This window comes from Epargyreus clarus, unplaced genomic scaffold (genome assembly GCF_041222505.1).
Source record: "Epargyreus clarus isolate Ecla_fem2 unplaced genomic scaffold, WU_Ecla_fem_2.2 ptg000034l, whole genome shotgun sequence".
Taxonomy (NCBI): Eukaryota; Metazoa; Arthropoda; class Insecta; order Lepidoptera; family Hesperiidae; genus Epargyreus; species Epargyreus clarus.
This window is the reverse complement of record NW_027332239.1, coordinates 9,925,103-9,943,437: the sequence shown is the minus strand read 5'-3', so window position 1 is coordinate 9,943,437 and position 18,335 is coordinate 9,925,103. Positions and strand designations below refer to the sequence as shown.

General features: G+C 32.7%; 4 protein-coding genes across 5 annotated transcripts; 2 read left to right on the top strand and 2 right to left on the bottom strand.

The window, feature by feature from the left end:
- Positions 1-1,154: 1,154 nt before the first annotated feature.
- GSTo1 (glutathione S-transferase omega 1) lies at positions 1,155-6,716 on the bottom strand. Its single transcript, XM_073091072.1, has 5 exons — positions 6,415-6,716; positions 6,035-6,202; positions 4,164-4,321; positions 1,970-2,215; positions 1,155-1,431 (listed from the first exon to the last, which is right to left on the bottom strand). Exons 1-5 carry the CDS (start codon positions 6,437-6,439, stop codon positions 1,264-1,266), a joined length of 765 nt encoding a protein of 254 aa, XP_072947173.1. The 5' UTR covers positions 6,440-6,716; the 3' UTR covers positions 1,155-1,263.
- Positions 6,717-7,029: 313 nt separating this feature from the next.
- Positions 7,030-10,581, top strand: LOC140755759 (glutathione S-transferase omega-1-like). 2 transcript variants are annotated; one of them, XM_073091071.1, is made up of 5 exons: positions 7,030-7,165; positions 8,545-8,712; positions 9,075-9,232; positions 9,569-9,811; positions 10,408-10,581. In XM_073091071.1, the coding sequence occupies exons 2-5, from the start codon at positions 8,589-8,591 to the stop codon at positions 10,540-10,542; spliced, it is 660 nt and encodes a 219-aa protein (XP_072947172.1). In that variant the 5' UTR covers positions 7,030-7,165; positions 8,545-8,588; the 3' UTR covers positions 10,543-10,581. The 2 variants fall into 2 exon arrangements, with proteins under 2 accessions (XP_072947172.1, XP_072947171.1); XM_073091070.1 differs by lacking the exon at positions 7,030-7,165 and adding an exon at positions 7,172-7,460.
- A 403-nt stretch (positions 10,582-10,984) lies between these two features.
- Positions 10,985-13,403, top strand: LOC140755857 (pyrimidodiazepine synthase). The gene is given in 6 exon segments (XM_083059029.1): positions 10,985-11,145; positions 11,148-11,231; positions 11,853-12,020; positions 12,364-12,521; positions 12,637-12,879; positions 13,244-13,403. Coding segments are annotated over 6 exon segments (843 nt in total). The 5' UTR covers positions 10,985-11,090; the 3' UTR covers positions 13,379-13,403.
- A 138-nt stretch (positions 13,404-13,541) lies between these two features.
- On the bottom strand, positions 13,542-17,271 carry dup (chromatin licensing and DNA replication factor double parked). Its single transcript, XM_073091196.1, has 3 exons — positions 16,624-17,271; positions 16,242-16,371; positions 13,542-15,503 (listed from the first exon to the last, which is right to left on the bottom strand). The coding sequence occupies exons 1-3, from the start codon at positions 17,130-17,132 to the stop codon at positions 14,325-14,327; spliced, it is 1,818 nt and encodes a 605-aa protein (XP_072947297.1). The 5' UTR covers positions 17,133-17,271; the 3' UTR covers positions 13,542-14,324.
- Between the last annotated feature and the right edge of the window lie 1,064 nt (positions 17,272-18,335).

The following is an 18,335-nucleotide window of genomic DNA, read 5'->3' as shown; positions in this document are numbered from 1 at the left end:
CCAGTACATGGTCAGTTCGTAACGTTATATCCCAATTTAAGAATGTATGATAACAAATTTTTTGACTATTTGAGAATGTCAATAAAATCTTTTGATGAACTAATTGAACTGATCAGGCACGATATTTCAAGCTCTGAAACGCATTTTAATAAACTCACGAGCTGTGACGTGCTAACCGCGCGGTATCCGCAACGCAACTGAACGCGAAGTAAAGACTCCACAGTAACAGAAACGCGCGGGAGCAGCGCGATTCTATTTTCTGGCGGTTGGGTTGCCGTAACCGCGTGGCTTGATTAACCGCGCGGTTATGTCAGAACGATTACTTAATAACTCATACAAATAAGACTCGCGCGATTTCCATGCGATTCTGAAATCGCGCGGTTCCCGCCGTGTCTGAACGAGCGCTAAATGTATGTTATGTCTCGAAACAATTGATAGTCTTAAGAAAAACTCATTTACAAAGACATTTCTTTTCCTATCTGCTCTCTCCTAAACGCAATTCTAGATTGTTAATTCTATATATCTACATAAATATAAAATACATATTTTTGGCATTATGTATCAGAGGATGTGCTGTATGAATTATATTGTGTACAACAGAAAGAATGATATATATTTTTAAGGAATACAAAATCGTTACATATGTAATACAGTTACAATTAAAGACGAAAAATATCCAATCTTTTTTATTTACCCTTAGTTCAGAGGTGAATATCCTACCAGGCTAGATGATCATTGATCATGCCACAGAAATAGCACTTTTTTAAATATAGGAGTTGCAGGCAAGCATGCAATCCACCTGATGGTAAGTAGCTACTGCCGCCCATCTGTAATCAACCTCAGGTGCACCGCTACCCCTGAGGACTAAGCTGGTACGCCTCGGAAAGTATGTCTCCCTAATCCACATCCTTCAAACCAGAACTCAGCAGCGCCACTACTGCAGAAATAGGTATGGCGGTGGTGAAGCCAGAGTCGAACCACAAAGGGTCCTACCACCTTCTAACGGCACTGCTTAAACAGTGTCATTTTGAAGCGTGTATATATAGATGTCCGGTCAAACCATAATAGCTCTATCACTTTTCTACGTCATGAAACAATGGTACCACTTCAAAATTCCGTCACCACAAAATTCATCCCTTGAATAAAAATATCAGTTGAAATGCAAAATATTGTACTTTTATTAAACCAAAGCTTTACATATTTTCAATACAATGTAATATCATTTTATATGAAAATGTAATATCATTTTATCGTTAAGTACATTTATTCCTTCTTCTTCCTTGGGCGCATGCAGCAAACGGCGCTGCTGTCCAGCATATTATAATCTGCATCACCCTTGATTCTCGATTCTGTGAACTTAGCGTGGGTATCCGGCGCCAATGCATAAGACTTCACAGCAGGCGAGTTGCGCACAGCATCCATGTAATTGGCCTGTAAAAATTAGAACCAATTAAATAACATAAATGTGTAATTTAATTTTGTATTTATGGGAACAAGAGTGCATGGAACCATGGTACTGGCCATGTGCATATTTAAATCAAATCAAATCAAATTCGTTTATTATGGAATGTAGGTATGCTAGGTACATGAACAGTCATATGCCTCTATATTCCCGGCGCAAGCGGGCATATAGTAATTATAAGAGATACAAAAGAGAAAAAAAATACAATGTGAAATATAAAAGTTATGTACATAAATTTAAGTCTAAGAAATACAAAATTTATAGGCTAAATTGGTAGGCTGTTCACTATTTAATTAAACCATTATTAATAATAAAGGTTGTATTAAATACAACTATAAATGATCTAATACAACTATGAATGAAAAATCTGATGTACCTGGGGTTTAAATTTGAAACCTCCTAATTGAAAGCCTACATTTCTAACCACTATGGTCACTGCTTCCACTATCACATTACTACAAAAATTCTAATTAAACAACATATCGAAATAATAATGAATTTACTTACCAACACTTCATATTTAGTTTTATCAATTACAAATTCATCCTTGCCCAAAACTTTAAGCGCTTCAAAACGCTCCAAGAAGGGCCAAATAGTGTAATCAATGAAGCCCGGTTCATCGCCATGGAGGAACTTGGTGCCACGAGATTGTAGTTCCTTTTGCAACAACTCCAGCCCCTTGTGGTAAGTCTCCACTGTCTTAGGTTCAACCCCTTGAGGGTTGAAAGCCGCAGTATAATAAGCTGATTGCGCCTGAAAATAAACAAGTTATATACAACTATACAAGTAAATAGAAGATAAGTAATATTGCATTGTAAGTTATAGTTTATTTATTTATGCTTTATTGAACCAAAACATAATTGTGGAACAAAAGGCGGGCTTAATGCTAAAAGCATTATCTCCCAGCCAACCTTTGGGCTGTGCAGAAAATAATAAAAGCGGTACAACAATAAAAGAAAAGAAAAACAAAAATACGTTATAAAATAAAAGCATAAGAAACAATATGTAAGAGAAAGAAGAAATACGAGAAGGAAAAGGAAAAGTGACGTAAGGTTCTAAAATACATACACAGATATAAATAAGAAGGAAAGACTAGAAAAATTAATACAAGAGTTGATTCATATAGTAACCATGCACTCCTTTTTTAAAAGAAGTCCTGCATTTCATCCTTCTGATAGCCTCAGGGAGAGAGTTCCAAAAACGGATGGACTGGAGCGTGAAAGAGTTTGATATAAACCCAGAGCGGTGTAATGGAAAAGCAAGGACAAGAGAAGCTGAGGAACGGAGCTGCCGCTCATGGGAATCCGAGAGATACCTGAATTTACAATTCAGGTATTCTGGAGAAACTGGATCGAAAAGAATAGAAAAAAGAGAGTTTAGTACACGAGACTGTCTACGCTCGCGAATTGGAAGCCATTTAAGTTGGCGACGATAAGAGGAAATGTGGTCGAATTTACGTAGACAGAAAATGAAACGTATAGAATAGTTGATAAGACGTTCTAGCTTATTGAGAAGATCCTCATTTAAGTCAGTGTAGCACACATCAGCATAATCTATTATGGGGAGAACTAGGGTCTGAATTAAATATTTTTTAGTAGCCACAGGTAAAAAGTTCCTGAGCCGGTTAAGGGAGCGTAACGTTGCAAAGACAGATCGGCTTATTTCGTTAACTTGCGTAGTCCAGCTTAAGGTTGAGTCGATGTATAAACCCAGATTTTTGACTGTAGATGAGAAAGGGATGACAGTGTTTCCAAGCGTGACAGGTGAGACCGACGACATATCCAATTTATTTAATTGCCTCGAACCCCCTATGATAATAGATTGGCATTTTGTCGGATTGACACTGACGCCAAATTTATGGGACCAGGAATCAATCTTATGCAAATTGCCATTTATTACTTTACTCATTTATTATCTTTATTTTTACTTTATTACATTTATTAAAATAAAAAATAGTATAAATTATTGTAAATTTATTTTGACATACTAGCAGGTTGTAATAATTATAATAGCATTTATCCCTAGGGCAATATTCATCCTAAAACTTTACAACCAATGATAATTAGTTAATTGCAGTTATATTAAAACCAATTAAAATTTAATATTAAAATGAATGTTCCCAAAAATTTTATTGAGCTTATCTTAATAGGTATTACAAACCTGCACATTCAATTAGGTTATCAAATGTTAAGCTATAAATAATTAAAGAAATCAATGCTATCAATGATGACAATATTTTTACTTGGTTTCGTTTTATTTAATGAATAATACTAATTTGAAAAACGAATGAAGTATTCATAGTATCATAGTATGTGTAGATTCGCCAATTTTCAAAGTAATCTCAATCCAGGTTTGGATGAGTGACTACTAAATATGATACTATTTCTTTCATAAAATTGTCTGATTAGTAAAATTACACATTGTTTTTCAAGAAAAGACAACACCACTCATAGAGAAGAGGGACAAAAAACATTGACTTTGCAAAATGTGAAGATTTTTGTTGTTTCTCTCAATATCAATTGTTTGTTAATTGTTAAGCAACTATGTAACAAAAATGTGTAACAACTAACAATTACCTTATTCACAAATAAATAAATTGATTTGATATGATTTGTTTCCAGAACAAAAATAATGACTAACTAAATTAATTGTGATAAATGAAATGAAGTATAACATAGTAATGATATTTAAGAGATCTTACACCAGCAAAGAGCTCCACAAGCATTTTGTCCTGTGCTCTGCGGAGAGGATCAGATGACTGCAATTTCACATCAGGGTACTTCTCATCAAGATACACATTTATTATGGTGCTGTCAAAGATAGCCTTGCCTTGTTCATATTCGAGGATGGGCACCGAACCTAGAATGAACCATTGCCATTGTTGTACGATAAAGGGATAAAAAAATATTTGCAAAGGCTTATTATAGATATTAAGAATCATTAAAGTTATAAATATATAAATAGGCCAAGACAGTTCAGTCTTCAGTACCTTTTCTTTTTGTTTAGTAGCTATGATCTATGAATAGGGTTATTGATAAAAAATAATTATACAGAAAGTTTCTTTATACAATAAAAAAATTTGGAAACATGCAATTTCATTTTTTCTTCAAATATTAAATAATGACTACATTTTAAATTTATCCTCTTGCCTTAAATATGGTAAAGATCAGGCCACAATTTATATCATTAGCCCAATATTTGTTTAAACAAGTTTATTATTTTCATAATTAAGTACATATGGCTTAGCATAGTGAAATATTATGTATAAATTAGATATATTTCTTCTGATAATAAAATAAATGTGATTTTAAATATACACATTGTGTAAATAATGATTGTGTTTTCATGTGTATGTTCAGATAGACTTGGTGGTGATAAGATAATACCTACTAGAGTCCTGATAATTTTTAGATGTTTCACAATATTACACTTATAAATATAAGTTAAATCTTGCAATGTTAGTTTTTGAAAAATTAAAAAATGGTAGAACTCTTTTCCAAGACCTCTGGAAGTAGAAAGTTCTGGAAGCTTCTAGAGTCTAGTTAGAGTAGTCTGACACATTTAGCTCTCTTATAACAATAGTGTAGCATTGCTGTATACTCATTTTAATATTGTAATAAGAGAGATATTTATAAGAGGTTTTCCAATGTAATTCTCAATAGTCGTACCACATTTGTGATTTGCGATTTTACTGATATATTTTTATTGTTTTAGAATAGGCATGATGACTAATTTTGAAAACCCCTTCTATAACATAGGTACATGTCTACCGATTCCAAAAATCGTATTATTTCGCTAATACATTCAGTATTAAAGGAAATAATAGCATTTGTTTATAGCCATTTTGAATTAAGCGCAAAAACGCTTGCAAGTGTCAAGGCGTCCATTGGTGACGTCACGTTAGAACATGCCCTACAAAATTTCAAGCAATTCAGTGACATACTCAAAAATGACATCATTCACGCCCGAATTCAGTGTTTCAGACAAGATGGCCGACTGCAATATTTTATAAGTACTTTTATTTAATTGAAAATATAATAAATCTTAACGTTTTTTTTAAAACTGAGTCATTTTTAAGAATCATTCATGTTACATTTGCTATTAAATTTTCTAACAATATCCCACAAAATTCATCTGCAGACCAGTGACATAACAAATAAGAAAAAATATTCATAGTTTATTTCATAATATATCAAGGTTTGTATTCTGAAATGATATAAATAGTAACCCATGACATCATAATTCTCTACATATTCAAGCACTTTTCGGCAGTACATGACAAATTCCCATAATTACACAACCATCAACCCATAGATTAGTAAAGATACTTCGCCGTCTTGAAATTGAATGAAGCCGTAAATGGCTTATTATAGTAAGTTCTTTTTTTGAATTTTTGACAAATAAAAACATTCTTAGAGAAAATATACAAATAAATAACTAATACTGCGTAATTTACATACTTACTTTTTTCCGCAACTATTTCAATTCTCAAAACTGGGTACATTTTCTTCTTAGGAGAGAGTAATCTTTACTAATCTATGCATCAAAATTCTATTGAAATTTCTATTATACCTTTAGGATTGAAGTCAAATATCCACTCCGGCTTATGATCCAAGTTGATGAACACCAAGTCGTACTCAATCTTCTTTGCATTCAACACAAGAACGGATCGTTCGGCGTAAGGACAGAAACGCATAGCGAAAAGCCTAAGCTTCCCGCTGAATGGAGGTAGAGCATCGCCTGTAATTATATAGTCAATAAATCAATGAAGTATTTGTAAAGAAAATATAAACATAGAGAAAAAAAAAAGATACCGGCCGAATTGATAACCTCCTTTTTGAAGTCGGTTAAAAAGAAATAATAATTAAATAGTTACAAGGTTATAATTAAACTTATAGAAAATTAAATATAATAAAATAAACTATAAGTAAATATAAGGTTACTTAACTTACCGGTTTGCAAATGTTTTTCAGACATTTTAATAGATAGATTAAATCAACGTTTAAAGGCTTTAGCACCTAAAATTAGATAGTAAACAATGAATATTCCGTTTATATCGAATCCAAGACGTCGACGGTAACTAATTTCAACCAGTAGCTTGTCGCCTAGTCTTGTTAGGATTTGATTAAGTTTATCGAAAAATCGTACTCTTCTAGAACATAGAAATAGCAGACGATAGTGACAGTGATAGTTTGACAGTTGACCTTGACATTCTAGGGATGTGTATTTACGCATTATTTTAGTACCATTACTATACCCTTTGGTACCAGCTATCAAGACTTACGTTTCAGCAAAGAAACGGCTTGAGATGGAATACTAAAAACGTACAACAAATATTTGCAAAGATACATTAAGAAAATAACTTGGTGTATAGGCACTAACATATATCTAATATTTGCTCTATTCCAATAAAGTATTTGTGTAAGTAAAATCTGTTTGTAGGTATATTATATTATAGTAAAGTAAAATTAAAAACCTATCATCTAGAGATATTGTTAAAACTTGTAAGTTATTGTCTATGGTATGGATTTGTCAATCGCCGCAATATGTATCGACGTTGTACTGTATTCGTAGTATTTCGTAGTACTACTATTATGTAGTATGTACTACTGTACTACTAAGTACTATTCTACCAAAAGTACGTAAAACCGGTTATAAAGAAGTACGTAGGCTAGGATATATTTACTTGAATTCAAAGGTTAGGTATGTATCTATGATAAATGTTTTAACCTATCCCATATCTACAATAATAAAAGAAAACATTGCCCACGCATGATAATGAAAAGACAAAGTCCCCTTTAAATTGATATAAGAAAATATCGTACAAAAACCAGTATGATAACATCTACGATAGGCTTCGCTGTGCATATATTAATGTCGTCATACAGAATATTAGCTCCAGTCGCCCAAATACTGGAATACGTGTTACCGTATCGCAATATGGCTACTAAAGCGATCGAAGGAAAAATTAATTTCAACACAAAACATTTAGGGAAAGGTAAGTGTGTTAACTATGCGGATTTTATAATAATAACACGATTAAGATAAAATTTAACAGAGGTGTGAATGATTTCATAATAATTATGTTGTACTTATTTAAAATCTTTAATATTTACTGTGTTATATTCGGCAGCAATATAAATACGTTTTTGTTTGATTAGTTGTTATAATAGTGTAGTTCATATTTTTACAATTTAACGTGAGTCATGACTAATCTCAGATAAATATATATATTTTTGTTTATCATAATGTGATATTGAAAAAAGTAGTTTGTCACATAGTATTGTCAGTTGTCAACTTGTCACTATTGATTTTTTTTGTGTATTCAGTCCTATCAATAATACAATAGTTTTAGATATCGAGATCGTTTGATATTTACTCGTAACGTAGTATTGCACGACTCATGATGCGAAGCATCAGAGAGTGCTTTACGATCGAAAAATTTTTACTGTGTAAAATATTGGTTACTAGTACATAGTACCTAAGTCCAAATATTCTACATCACCAATTAACAAATCATGAGAAGCGATAGCGCACGAGAGTAATAATGGGTTAAATCATAGATATACGTCAGTAGGATAATATATCTATTGGTTAAATACATAGATATTATTAGATATTATATTATCCACATAACATTAACATATCTATGGTTAAATATAAAACATTTTGATCCGTAGGTATATCATTTATGTCTAAAAGAGGATAATCAGCTTAGCTCATTTCTTGAAAGCGATATAGGTATAGGTACTAATTGAAAGTCTGATATCAGAGTGAAACAGATAAGATGGATAAAGTGTAAATAATTTAAATTGCGATGAATTAAACATATTATTTTTATTTACCTTTACCCATTGCTTATTGCTGCGATTAGTTTCAAACTTATTTAAAAAAAGCTTTCATAAAATAACGAATAATGCAGGACTGACCAGTATATAGCCTCTTCTAGATTTTAGAATATCGAATTGATAAACTTAAACAAAAAGCGATCGCCTAACATGTGTACCACAGAGCTGGTAACAAGTTTAGAGCCCGAAACGGAAGGCTGTTGTATAATAATAAAATAAAAATCCTATTTACAGGGGATCCTTTGCCTCCTTACAATGGAAAACTACGGGTCTATAATATGCGATACTGCCCGTTCGCACAGCGAACTATTCTGGTATTGAATGCTAAGCAGATCGACTATGAAGTCGTTAACATTGATTTGAAGAACAAGCCAGAATGGCTAAAAAGTAAAAGCCCTTTGGGTAAGTCCTTGAAAATTAAGATTTTTACGTTCATTAGTTTTAAAATGTGGAGAGTACCAGGTTTGGTCCTCGGCCAGGAAGACATTTGTATGATGCATCTAAATCTTCGTTCTGGGTTTAAATGGCAATGTTTGATGCAATGAGTTGTATGGGTGGCCGCTAGGAGCTAAATTTCATGTGTCCTTAAAAAATAAAAGCAATATTCAAACCTCGTCAGAGGCTTCATGAGTGGCTTGTGAAGTGCAACGCACGGGAGTGCAGTGGAACATCAAAAGGGTTACAAAGTGATGCTTTTGTGCTCGTCTTTTTTGTGTATTCATGACTTAAGATATTTTTTTTTGATTTTCGTATTTTATACACAGGTAAGGTTCCATCGATAGAAGTGAAAGAAGGCGTTTGTATCTACGAGAGTTTGATCACCGCTGAGTATTTGGATGAGGCCTATCCACAAAGACCTCTATTACCAAAAGATCCTGTGGCGAAGGCTTTTGATAAAATTATCGTAGAAGTCTCTGCACCAGTAAGGATTTTTAATATATTGGTTACAGTAATTGCTTTATATATTGCTTCCCAATGTAATTAATTATTATTTCAATGTACAGACCTAAATAAATACGAGTCTGTCTTGCTAAAAAACTACCTATTTGTTTGTACATACGCAGATAGACTAGCTTTCTAATAGGAAAGATTATTGTTATGGTTTTCTATTTATTGAAATTAAGAAAAAAATCTTTAACTAAACATATTAATCCAATTTGGCACCTCACCTCATCCCATAACAAACTAATAGCTGCTCAAATCACGGCATATTTGTGAGGTATACAAAATTAAAAGTAGGTAAATGACGTTTTTACAGATCTACACTATGTTTATGAAGATATTTTACAAGCCCGAAACTATTACGCCTGAGATTATAAGTGCGTACCACGGAGCTCTAGACAATATCCAGGATGAATTGAAAAAACGTGGCACTAAATTCCTCGGTGGCAGCGAACCGGGATACGCAGACTACATGATATGGCCGTGGTTCGAGAGGTTGCGGGAGTGCGAGAAAATTGAAGACAAGTGTGCAATCGACCCAAAACAATACAAGTTGTTGGTACGTTATAGTCCGCTTAAAATTGCTAGTCGGCTCTGAATATAGAAATAAATCGTGTCGCCATAGCAAATTTTATGACTACACCTCCTCGCACAACTTCAGAGCGGACTAGCAGTTTGGCGCGGACTATATCTATTATCCATAGCTGTATATCACACTTAATTTCTTGAAATTGAACTATGGCAGTATCTTAGTAGTGGTGCTGTAAATGACACTTACGCAAGGTTCTAAATTAGCCTTCGGAAGTAGCATCACAACAGAGGCCCATTTTCCGGTAGGATTATTGTCTGAGGTTGATTACAGATATTTATGGAATAGCCATTTTAGACGTCGCTGTTGTAAACATTCTCTCACAATTTTCCCCAAAGACGCTAAAAGTACAGCCATAACTTCAAATATGTCTCAATCTTTTGGAGCCAATTACAACTTTGTACAGTTAAGCGTTCATAACAAGAGATATAATCCAAGGTGAATAAATCGGCGCCAAGACTGAAAAAAACCTAAGAATAAATTAAAATTGTATCGTTCTTAACCTCAATGACTTTCAGTCGTTTATGGTGTGGTATGATATTTGTACCTATTTTGTATGATTTCAGGTCGAATACATAAACAACATGTTGGAAGATCCTGCAGTGAGTCAGTATCTGGTGCCAAGTCAAGCTTTCTTCAATTTACTTGATAGCTACAGAGAGGGAAAATCAGTTAATTATGACGAGTTACTTACTGCATAATATTTGTGTACGAAATAAATGTTCACATAAAATTTTCAATTTGCTTGTTTCATTTATTGTGTTAACAATGAATCGTCGAATATTAATCAATCGTTAGTAGGTACTAGGCACTCGAAGTTATCATTGGTTTTATCTTTTATACTAGTTTTCAACAAGTAGGTAATACTGCGAAACGCAACACACATTGCATAATACAGATTGTATGTATTTTATACAATATATAGTCATGAGGGTTCCACGAATGTTTCCATAATTATTTAACGATGTTTTTCATAATTATTTAAGTCAGTGATACCTAATTATTATCGTATCGAGGTTCGAACCTCGGACCTCCCGATTTCCCTCGGATTTCTTAAAATAATGATATATTAAGGTTCATAATATACTAAGATTTAGGCATGGCTTGTGTTGTCTCCATCGTATAATAACAGTGTTACCTACCTATTTAACCTATTAAATGTATCTTCATAACGAGAAACAATCTTTATAATTAAGAGGTACCTAATTAATTGAATGTTTTGCTGCCAAAAATAAGTAAACAAAAAGTAATGATAACATCTATATTTAGTTTAGCTGTGCATATATTCGTATCAGTGTTCAGAATACGCCAGTAGTACAAATAGTTTACGTGTTGCCGTATCCTAAAAAAATGTCGAAAATTAATTTCAACACAAAACATTTATGCAAAGGTAAGTGGTTTTTTTTTTAAGTAAACTAACCTAACACTTTGTAGCATAATAATTGTACCTACCTATTTAATATATAGATTCATAAGAGGATTTAAAACCGATCTTCGGAATTATTTTCATTGAACGTTGATGTAACATTGAAACGTGTTAATTGTTTAAGTACTTATAGGTGCTATAGATTTTTAGCCATATAAAGTAGGAGAATAAAATTTAATAGACCAAAACAAGAAACCTACAGCCAGTCTAAAACCTAACAACCTGTTGACGAACGTACAAGTTACAAAATAAAGTTGACGAATGCATTTTTGTACCATGTATTGTGTAGGTAGGTAGGTAGGTATTTAAAGATTTTGGTAAATACTATTTGAAATCCTTCAATTCTGTTTACTAAAGTTTAGCCTGCAAACGATGTACTAGAATATTTAAATATATTTGATACCTATTTTCGGAGAATATCTATCTAACAGCATAGCATTGTTGATTTAAGTTTTTTACGCCCTAAGAAGGTAACTGTGGTTTTTCACCCAATATTATGGCTTTTGCTCAAAATAGATATACAATAAATGCGACGACATTACAAACGAATTTCGCCTTATAATAAAATACAAAACTACTTTCCAGGTGATCCATTGCCTCCGTACAATGGAAAACTGCGCATTTACAACATGAGATACTGCCCTTACGCTCAACGAACTATTCTGGTATTGAATGCTAAGCAAATAGACTTTGAAGTCGTGAATATTGATTTGATGAACAAACCGGAATGGTTAACAATTAAAAGTCCTTTTGGTAAGAAACGTAAAAATACTTCCATAGTTAGTTCAAATTATAAAATATTTTTAATCATTTATTTGCTCAGAATAAGGTATGAAATGTTTACACTGTATCTGTCTTATCTTATAAACTTTAACCGAACTACAATACTTACGTACTTATTAAGAAGTATGAAATTGATTGTCTATCAATTTTAAATTACATGTGGCTCATTTAGCCAATGTACATATTTATATCAAACTATACCTATAAAAATATGGGAATAATATCAGTCGGGTTGTATAATTACGGCAAGGATCTAAAACCTTGATTACATCAAAATATATGAAACATTATCGTACTCTTTCTTCATATATAGGTAAGGTACCATCACTAGAAGTGAAGGATGGCGTTTGCATCTACGAGAGTTTGGTGACTGCAGAGTATTTGGATGAAGCCTACCCACAAAAGCCTCTACTACCGAAAGATCCTGTGGCAAGAGCTTTCGACAAAATTATTGTTGAAGTTTGTGCACCAGTCAGTATTTTCGACTATTTTAATTAGTTTTCTTCTAAACTTCCTAGTATATATCTTTTAAAATGGTGGTTATTTCGAATTTGTAATATAACACTAAATTATTTCCTTCTTTCAGATTTACTCAATGTTTTTGAAGGTACTGAAAACTCCAGAAACCATTACTCAAGAAAACATAGATGGGTACCATTTGGCTCTAGGTTTTGTCCAGGAAGAGTTAAAGAAACGCGGCACTAAATTCCTTTCCGGAATCGAACCTGGATACGTCGATTATATGATATGGCCTTGGTTCGAGAAGATGCTGGTGTTACAGAAAACAGACGAGAGGGCTATCATTGATCCAGAGAAATATAAATTATTGGTAAAATAGAATTCCCTAATATATGTATGGCATCTATATATAACAAACAAGCAGTCCACCTGATACTAAGGGGCAAGTGCTCTCTATAGACATCTGCAATCAACACCAGGTTTACCAGGGAACTATAAAATGGAATGCCTCGTATTAGTGTCCTAAGGGAAACATCCCTTATCAGACCCTACTGACCAGGATACAATATATAATGCGGTTGATATAAAGCAGGAATATGTGATGAAGACTTCAGAGTTATACTACCAATTTTGTACAATACTGCAATGGAACAGCGTAACAAACCACTCATTACATACCCTTAGACTTGAAAGAGTAGATAATACATATTTTCATTTATTTTTTATGCTTTCAGTTCGAGTACTTTAACCATATGTTCCAAGATCCCGCTGTAAGCCAATACTTGGTGCCTGACGAAAATATTATAGACTTACTCCAAACCTACAGACAAGGAAAATCGCCTAATTATGGTATGCTGTTAAAAGCTTAACATTAAATTTGTAAATAAATGCTTACTCTTTACAATGTTGCATTCAATTTATTTTTCAGCCCTTCTGTTATTTAGTTATCAGCATTGTGGCCATAAAATTAGTGCTTATTTTCTAAAGGCCATTTATAGTTATTGTTGGAGAATGAAATGATAGAATTAATCATTTTTAATACTATTTTTTAATAAACTGTTTTACACACCATTTCAAAAAGTTGATTATTGTGTAAATTACGAAATGAAAATCAAAACAAACTTTCTTCCTGATTTCATTTACAAAACAACACAAGACCAGGCACACAAAACATCTTATATCTTAAAATTAATACTAATTTAAAAATTAAAATAAAAAACAAAAGTAGGAAATCACTACATGATACTAATATACCAAACTAAATGTCAGAATAACATCACGTCCATTGGGATACTTTTAAGCAATATTTTTTATGTCCATACAATATGAGTAGAAATTAAAAAGAATGTCAAAAGAACCTTCAATAATCAATAATTATAGTATATGTCATAAAGAATACACTATTGCATATCAAAATATGAAGTCAAAATTTATCTAAGGGCCCCAACAGACATGGTACTTTTAGCAGCAGGTCGACGACTTAGCTGCTTTCCTATGCAGCGTTTAAACGCTAAACCTCTCACACGTTTCAGAGCCGTTGCGCCACTGAACGCTGAAAACGATGCAGCATTACTAGTCGGTAAAACGCCCGTTTTCGATACCAAGACCGAATACGCCAAGTCCTCAAAATGTGATGTAGCCGCAGCAGAATCGCCAATGCTAAAAATAGCATATCTGCTAGGGACTTAAAGTCTAACAAAAACATTATACTACCCAATCTCTGTACAATCATATTACATGATTTGAGGTTATATTTGGCTTAATAGTTTAACTGATACTTAAATAATGCAGCAGTCATATAACATTTACAATAACTTAATCAGTCTTGTATTTTTGTGCTTCAGCCTCTAATTTAGATGTAATTTGTTTTAAGTCAACATTTTTGTCTAATTTAAGATATGTTGTACTTCTTATTTCATGCAATTTGATCCACTCGGGAATTTCATTCGCCAATAACTTTATATCTTTTTGTAACTGACCAGAAGACACATTTGATTTGAAGCTACTATCTAATTTTGAAAGGATGACATTGAGAGCCAATACATTCTTCCTCTCTGTAACAAATATGTTTCTTAAAGTTTTTGCGAGATCCGGCAGACGGGTATAAACTGCATATTTTTCTTCATTTTCCGAAGACCTGGTCATTGCTTCCAGTGCCTTGGCTGCCTGTTTAGCCTTTACTTTTTCTAGTAATGATGCAGGCAAATTTCTTAATGCAGGATTCAGAATAGTAACTCCACTGGTTCCAGGCAGGCTTGTTTGTGTTGCACTCGAAGAGGTGGATGAGGGAGTTTTGTTTTCTCGAATACCTGTTACAATCTTTTCTTGTTCTGTCAGTCCCCTAGCCTTAGCCTGCGCGAGTCTTTCGAGAGCCCTCTCCATTTTTGTGTTGCACTTAAATAGCTCTCTTGCCTTCGCAAGGACATCTTGAGCTGAAGAGAATTTCTCTGCATTTGGCATCTCCGGTAATTTAGCACCCTCAACCTCTGGCACCTTTTCCAATTCAAATTCCGGATGCCAACGAACTAGTTTCTCATCAGGTATTTCAATGGGAGGATCCAATGTCAATAAATATTGAGCATGATACTTCTTTACCAAGTGTAGTAGGGTATCATAGAAATATCTGCGTCTCTCGAGTAGCACACTAGGATTCATAACTTTTATGTCATTGGGCAATATGGGAGAGATGACCATTTCATACGCTTCTTTGTTTGAAGATGTTGTAAAGTTTTTGATTTTTTGAATCTCAAAATTGTAGAAGTCTGGTACCAAATGTTTTACTTGTGCCAAGTGTTTTTCTGAGAAGTTTCTCTTGAGCATCTCTTGCACTGATGGTTTCAGTTTGTTGAAGGTTATTTTTTCATTCCTATTGTATAATAGGGAGACTACTGTTTCCATGCCACGGAAAATCTCTGCAAGGAATCTGTACTGATGAGGTAAAGGTAGACTAGTCGGTGATGCTGCCAGCGAAGCATGTCTGATGTAGGCTGGTACCTGCAAGATAATTGTTTACATGTACGAAAAGACAAAATAATCATTTTATAAGACCAATAAGATTGATTTAAACACTTAAGCTCTTCTAAGTGAAACCTTCATAACATTTAGAGGCCTAATAAATATTATTCATACAAAGACATTGTGATGAGTGCAAAAATAGAAGTCACTGCTTTAGATTTCACCAGTTGCTCATGTTCAAAGAATTTATGTCTTTAGAAAAATCATACTAAATCAGTATATAAATAATTAATGGTTACATGAACTGTAATGAAAAGAATAATTAATTAATTTTCATTAATTAAGAATTCAATTGTGTATTATGATTAGTATATTATGATAATTACAATAAATCTAATGATGATATTTAAGAAACATAGATTAAAGTATTTGTGAGAAGGTATTTAATGATGTTATGTTAATGACCACTCAAAATTCCAATAAAAAATAACTACATTAAAGCACTTCATTAATTAACTAACAGGGTATATCTTTGTCAGTAATACTCCATATACAAATTCATCATTAGGATGCAATTACATACAATAATATAAGTCTAGTGCTTGAAACTCTGCCCTTCTTTTAAGGGGTCCAAGGTTCTGAATTCATGAGTAGGATTTGAATGCTAGTCAAAAATTCAGAATTTCCAAAATTGTGCATATAAGAAAATCAAAATATCTTATTGGATGTCATTTTTCTGCTATATAAAGAACATTTGATATAATTCAGACTGCTTACCTTACTGGGGCTCTTAACCGGGCTGACTACCACTTTTCTTGGAGAGATCAGAGATCTAAGGTTGTCCTGGCTTTCCTGTCGCTTAGTTGGAGATAACAACTCATTACCAATTGATGATGTCTTACTTGGACTGAAAAAATATTGAAATTAAGAATTATTACATTTATAAGTACATACAATAACTAGATTCCTAATACAGAACAAGTCTTATTATAAGCAAGAATGGCTAATTGTAAAATTTCTCTTAATAGTAAAACATGTATGTTAAATGTTATTGAAAGTTATATTGAAAGATATTGAAACTATTACAAGTTGACAATGTTTTATATCACTAGCTACTTTACATTGCAAAACATAATATTAGGAAAAAAAAGAAATATACCTTTGTGGTACGTCCACTTCAATGGATTTGAAATCCTTGAGATTGCGCTTCTCGGAAGTCTCCTTGAGTTCTTGAATACCCTTGCTGATACGCTCTGCTCGAGCCCTCAATTCAGATAACCTAGAACTACCGGCCAACTTTTTTCTGATGTCACCAAGACTCAACTCCTTGCGGGCAGAGTTTGTTGTTTCACTTTTAGTTGCTACATTATTCTTTACAACGTTTGTAGCATTCATTTTCTTTGAAAACGGTCCTACATTTTGGTTCACATCTGCACCTTGTTTTGTACATGATTCAGGTTTCGTTTCAGCAACTCGCGAAATGTCAGCCTTTAATGCTTTTGCTTGAGTAAACTTAAGTTTATTGCCAACTGGAGCCGGAATCTTCCAACCACACTTAGTTTCTGAAGTACGATCAATGTGGGCAATCTTATTCTTTGAACTTACAATATCATCTGAAGCTGGTCTTTTTCTGCTGTTAAAAAACGTAGTAATTGTCGTCTGTGACATTTTGAATTACGAACACAATATGTGTAAAAGCAGTTTATTAGTATGCCTTTTTAAAAATACGTTAATTTTTAGCTTGGGTTTGGTCGAGCAGAACATCAGCGTCCAGTGACAGTGACAAACTATAAATGCGCGCGAAAAACGGTGGAAGCGACGAAGTAAAGTGTAAACTCGTATTTTTTTTTAAACTAAATGCTTATTCTATAATCTGTGTTGGTGATATGCCTGGATTCTTGTATTTTAGCCTTCGTTTTTAGATATTATAAATTTTAAATTGAATTTAATCATAAAAGTATAGTATTCATTACCTAGGTATATATCGGCGCTCCCCTGGGAGTGCCGGGGATTCCCGAGCTCTCATCCATATTTCACACTTATGCAACTTACTTAAAACTTGATTATTTATGGAATTAAAAATAATACCACCGTTCACCAGAATTACGTTTTAATAATGCTACATTACAATCCCTCCTTTTTATTACAATCATCATATCCTCTCAAAAAGGAAGTAGCGTTTTTAACCAAAATATGAATCAAGAGTGCTTTTATTAATTTAAAATACAGTAAGTTCAAATCCCATATGAAAGTAATTATTACAATAAAAATAATTAGCAATATATAAAACATTAAAACGTCATCAACTAATTTGTTTACATTTTTGCATAAATTAAGTTATAGGTTTGATCATTTATAAATACTGTGAAAAATATGAACATTGGCGCCATAATATGATTAACAATCTTTTATGAACGTTTTTAAAGAAGAGTAACGTATAAAAATCAGTAAGCAATTGAATAAGATATAATATTAGCAAAATAAGTTTTTAACATAAAGAGGCTTTTGTAAGTTACTGATATATTAATTTAACTTATAAAAATGGATGCATTATTGATCAGCACCATCTATCAACGATAAACGTGCAAAATCAAAACAGTATTATTTATATATTATTTAATATTTATTACAGAATTATTGCTAATGAATTATGTTCTAAATAAGTTATATAAAATTAGCAATACGTTTTAAATGAATTCTAGAATTATAAAACATTCAGAAACAATCCAAATTACATATAATAACATGTTTATTGAGTCTCATATAAATTGCATCCGTAAATTGCAACAAGGATATTTTATAGATGGCAAAGAAATTATAATTATTAAGTTTTAAATTATAAAACGTTTAACATTGTTTTAAATATAAATA

What these genes read in the sequence shown, in the direction of transcription:
- GSTo1 (XM_073091072.1), bottom strand. Translation starts at nt 6,439, where the DNA reads ATGTCTGAAAAACATTTGCAAACCG. An exon ending in TGAAAAACATTTGCAAACCG is followed by an intron (nt 6,203 to 6,414) that starts GTAAGTTAAGTA and finishes ATATAATTACAG; the next exon opens with GCGATGCTCTACCTCCATTC. An exon ending in TTGTGGAGCTCTTTGCTGGT is followed by an intron (nt 2,216 to 4,163) that starts GTAAGATCTCTT and finishes GTTTATTTTCAG; the next exon opens with GCGCAATCAGCTTATTATAC.
- LOC140755759 (XM_073091070.1), top strand. Translation starts at nt 7,298, where the DNA reads ATGATAACATCTACGATAGGCTTCGCTGTGCATATATTAATGTCGTCA. An exon ending in AAAAAGTAAAAGCCCTTTGG is followed by an intron (nt 8,713 to 9,074) that starts GTAAGTCCTTGA and finishes TTTTATACACAG; the next exon opens with GTAAGGTTCCATCGATAGAA. An exon ending in TCGTAGAAGTCTCTGCACCA is followed by an intron (nt 9,233 to 9,568) that starts GTAAGGATTTTT and finishes ACGTTTTTACAG; the next exon opens with ATCTACACTATGTTTATGAA.
- dup (XM_073091196.1), bottom strand. Translation starts at nt 17,132, where the DNA reads ATGTCACAGACGACAATTACTACGTTTTTTAACAGCAGAAAAAGACCA. An exon ending in GAAGTGGACGTACCACAAAG is followed by an intron (nt 16,372 to 16,623) that starts GTATATTTCTTT and finishes ATATTTTTTCAG; the next exon opens with TCCAAGTAAGACATCATCAA. An exon ending in CGGTTAAGAGCCCCAGTAAG is followed by an intron (nt 15,504 to 16,241) that starts GTAAGCAGTCTG and finishes ATTATCTTGCAG; the next exon opens with GTACCAGCCTACATCAGACA.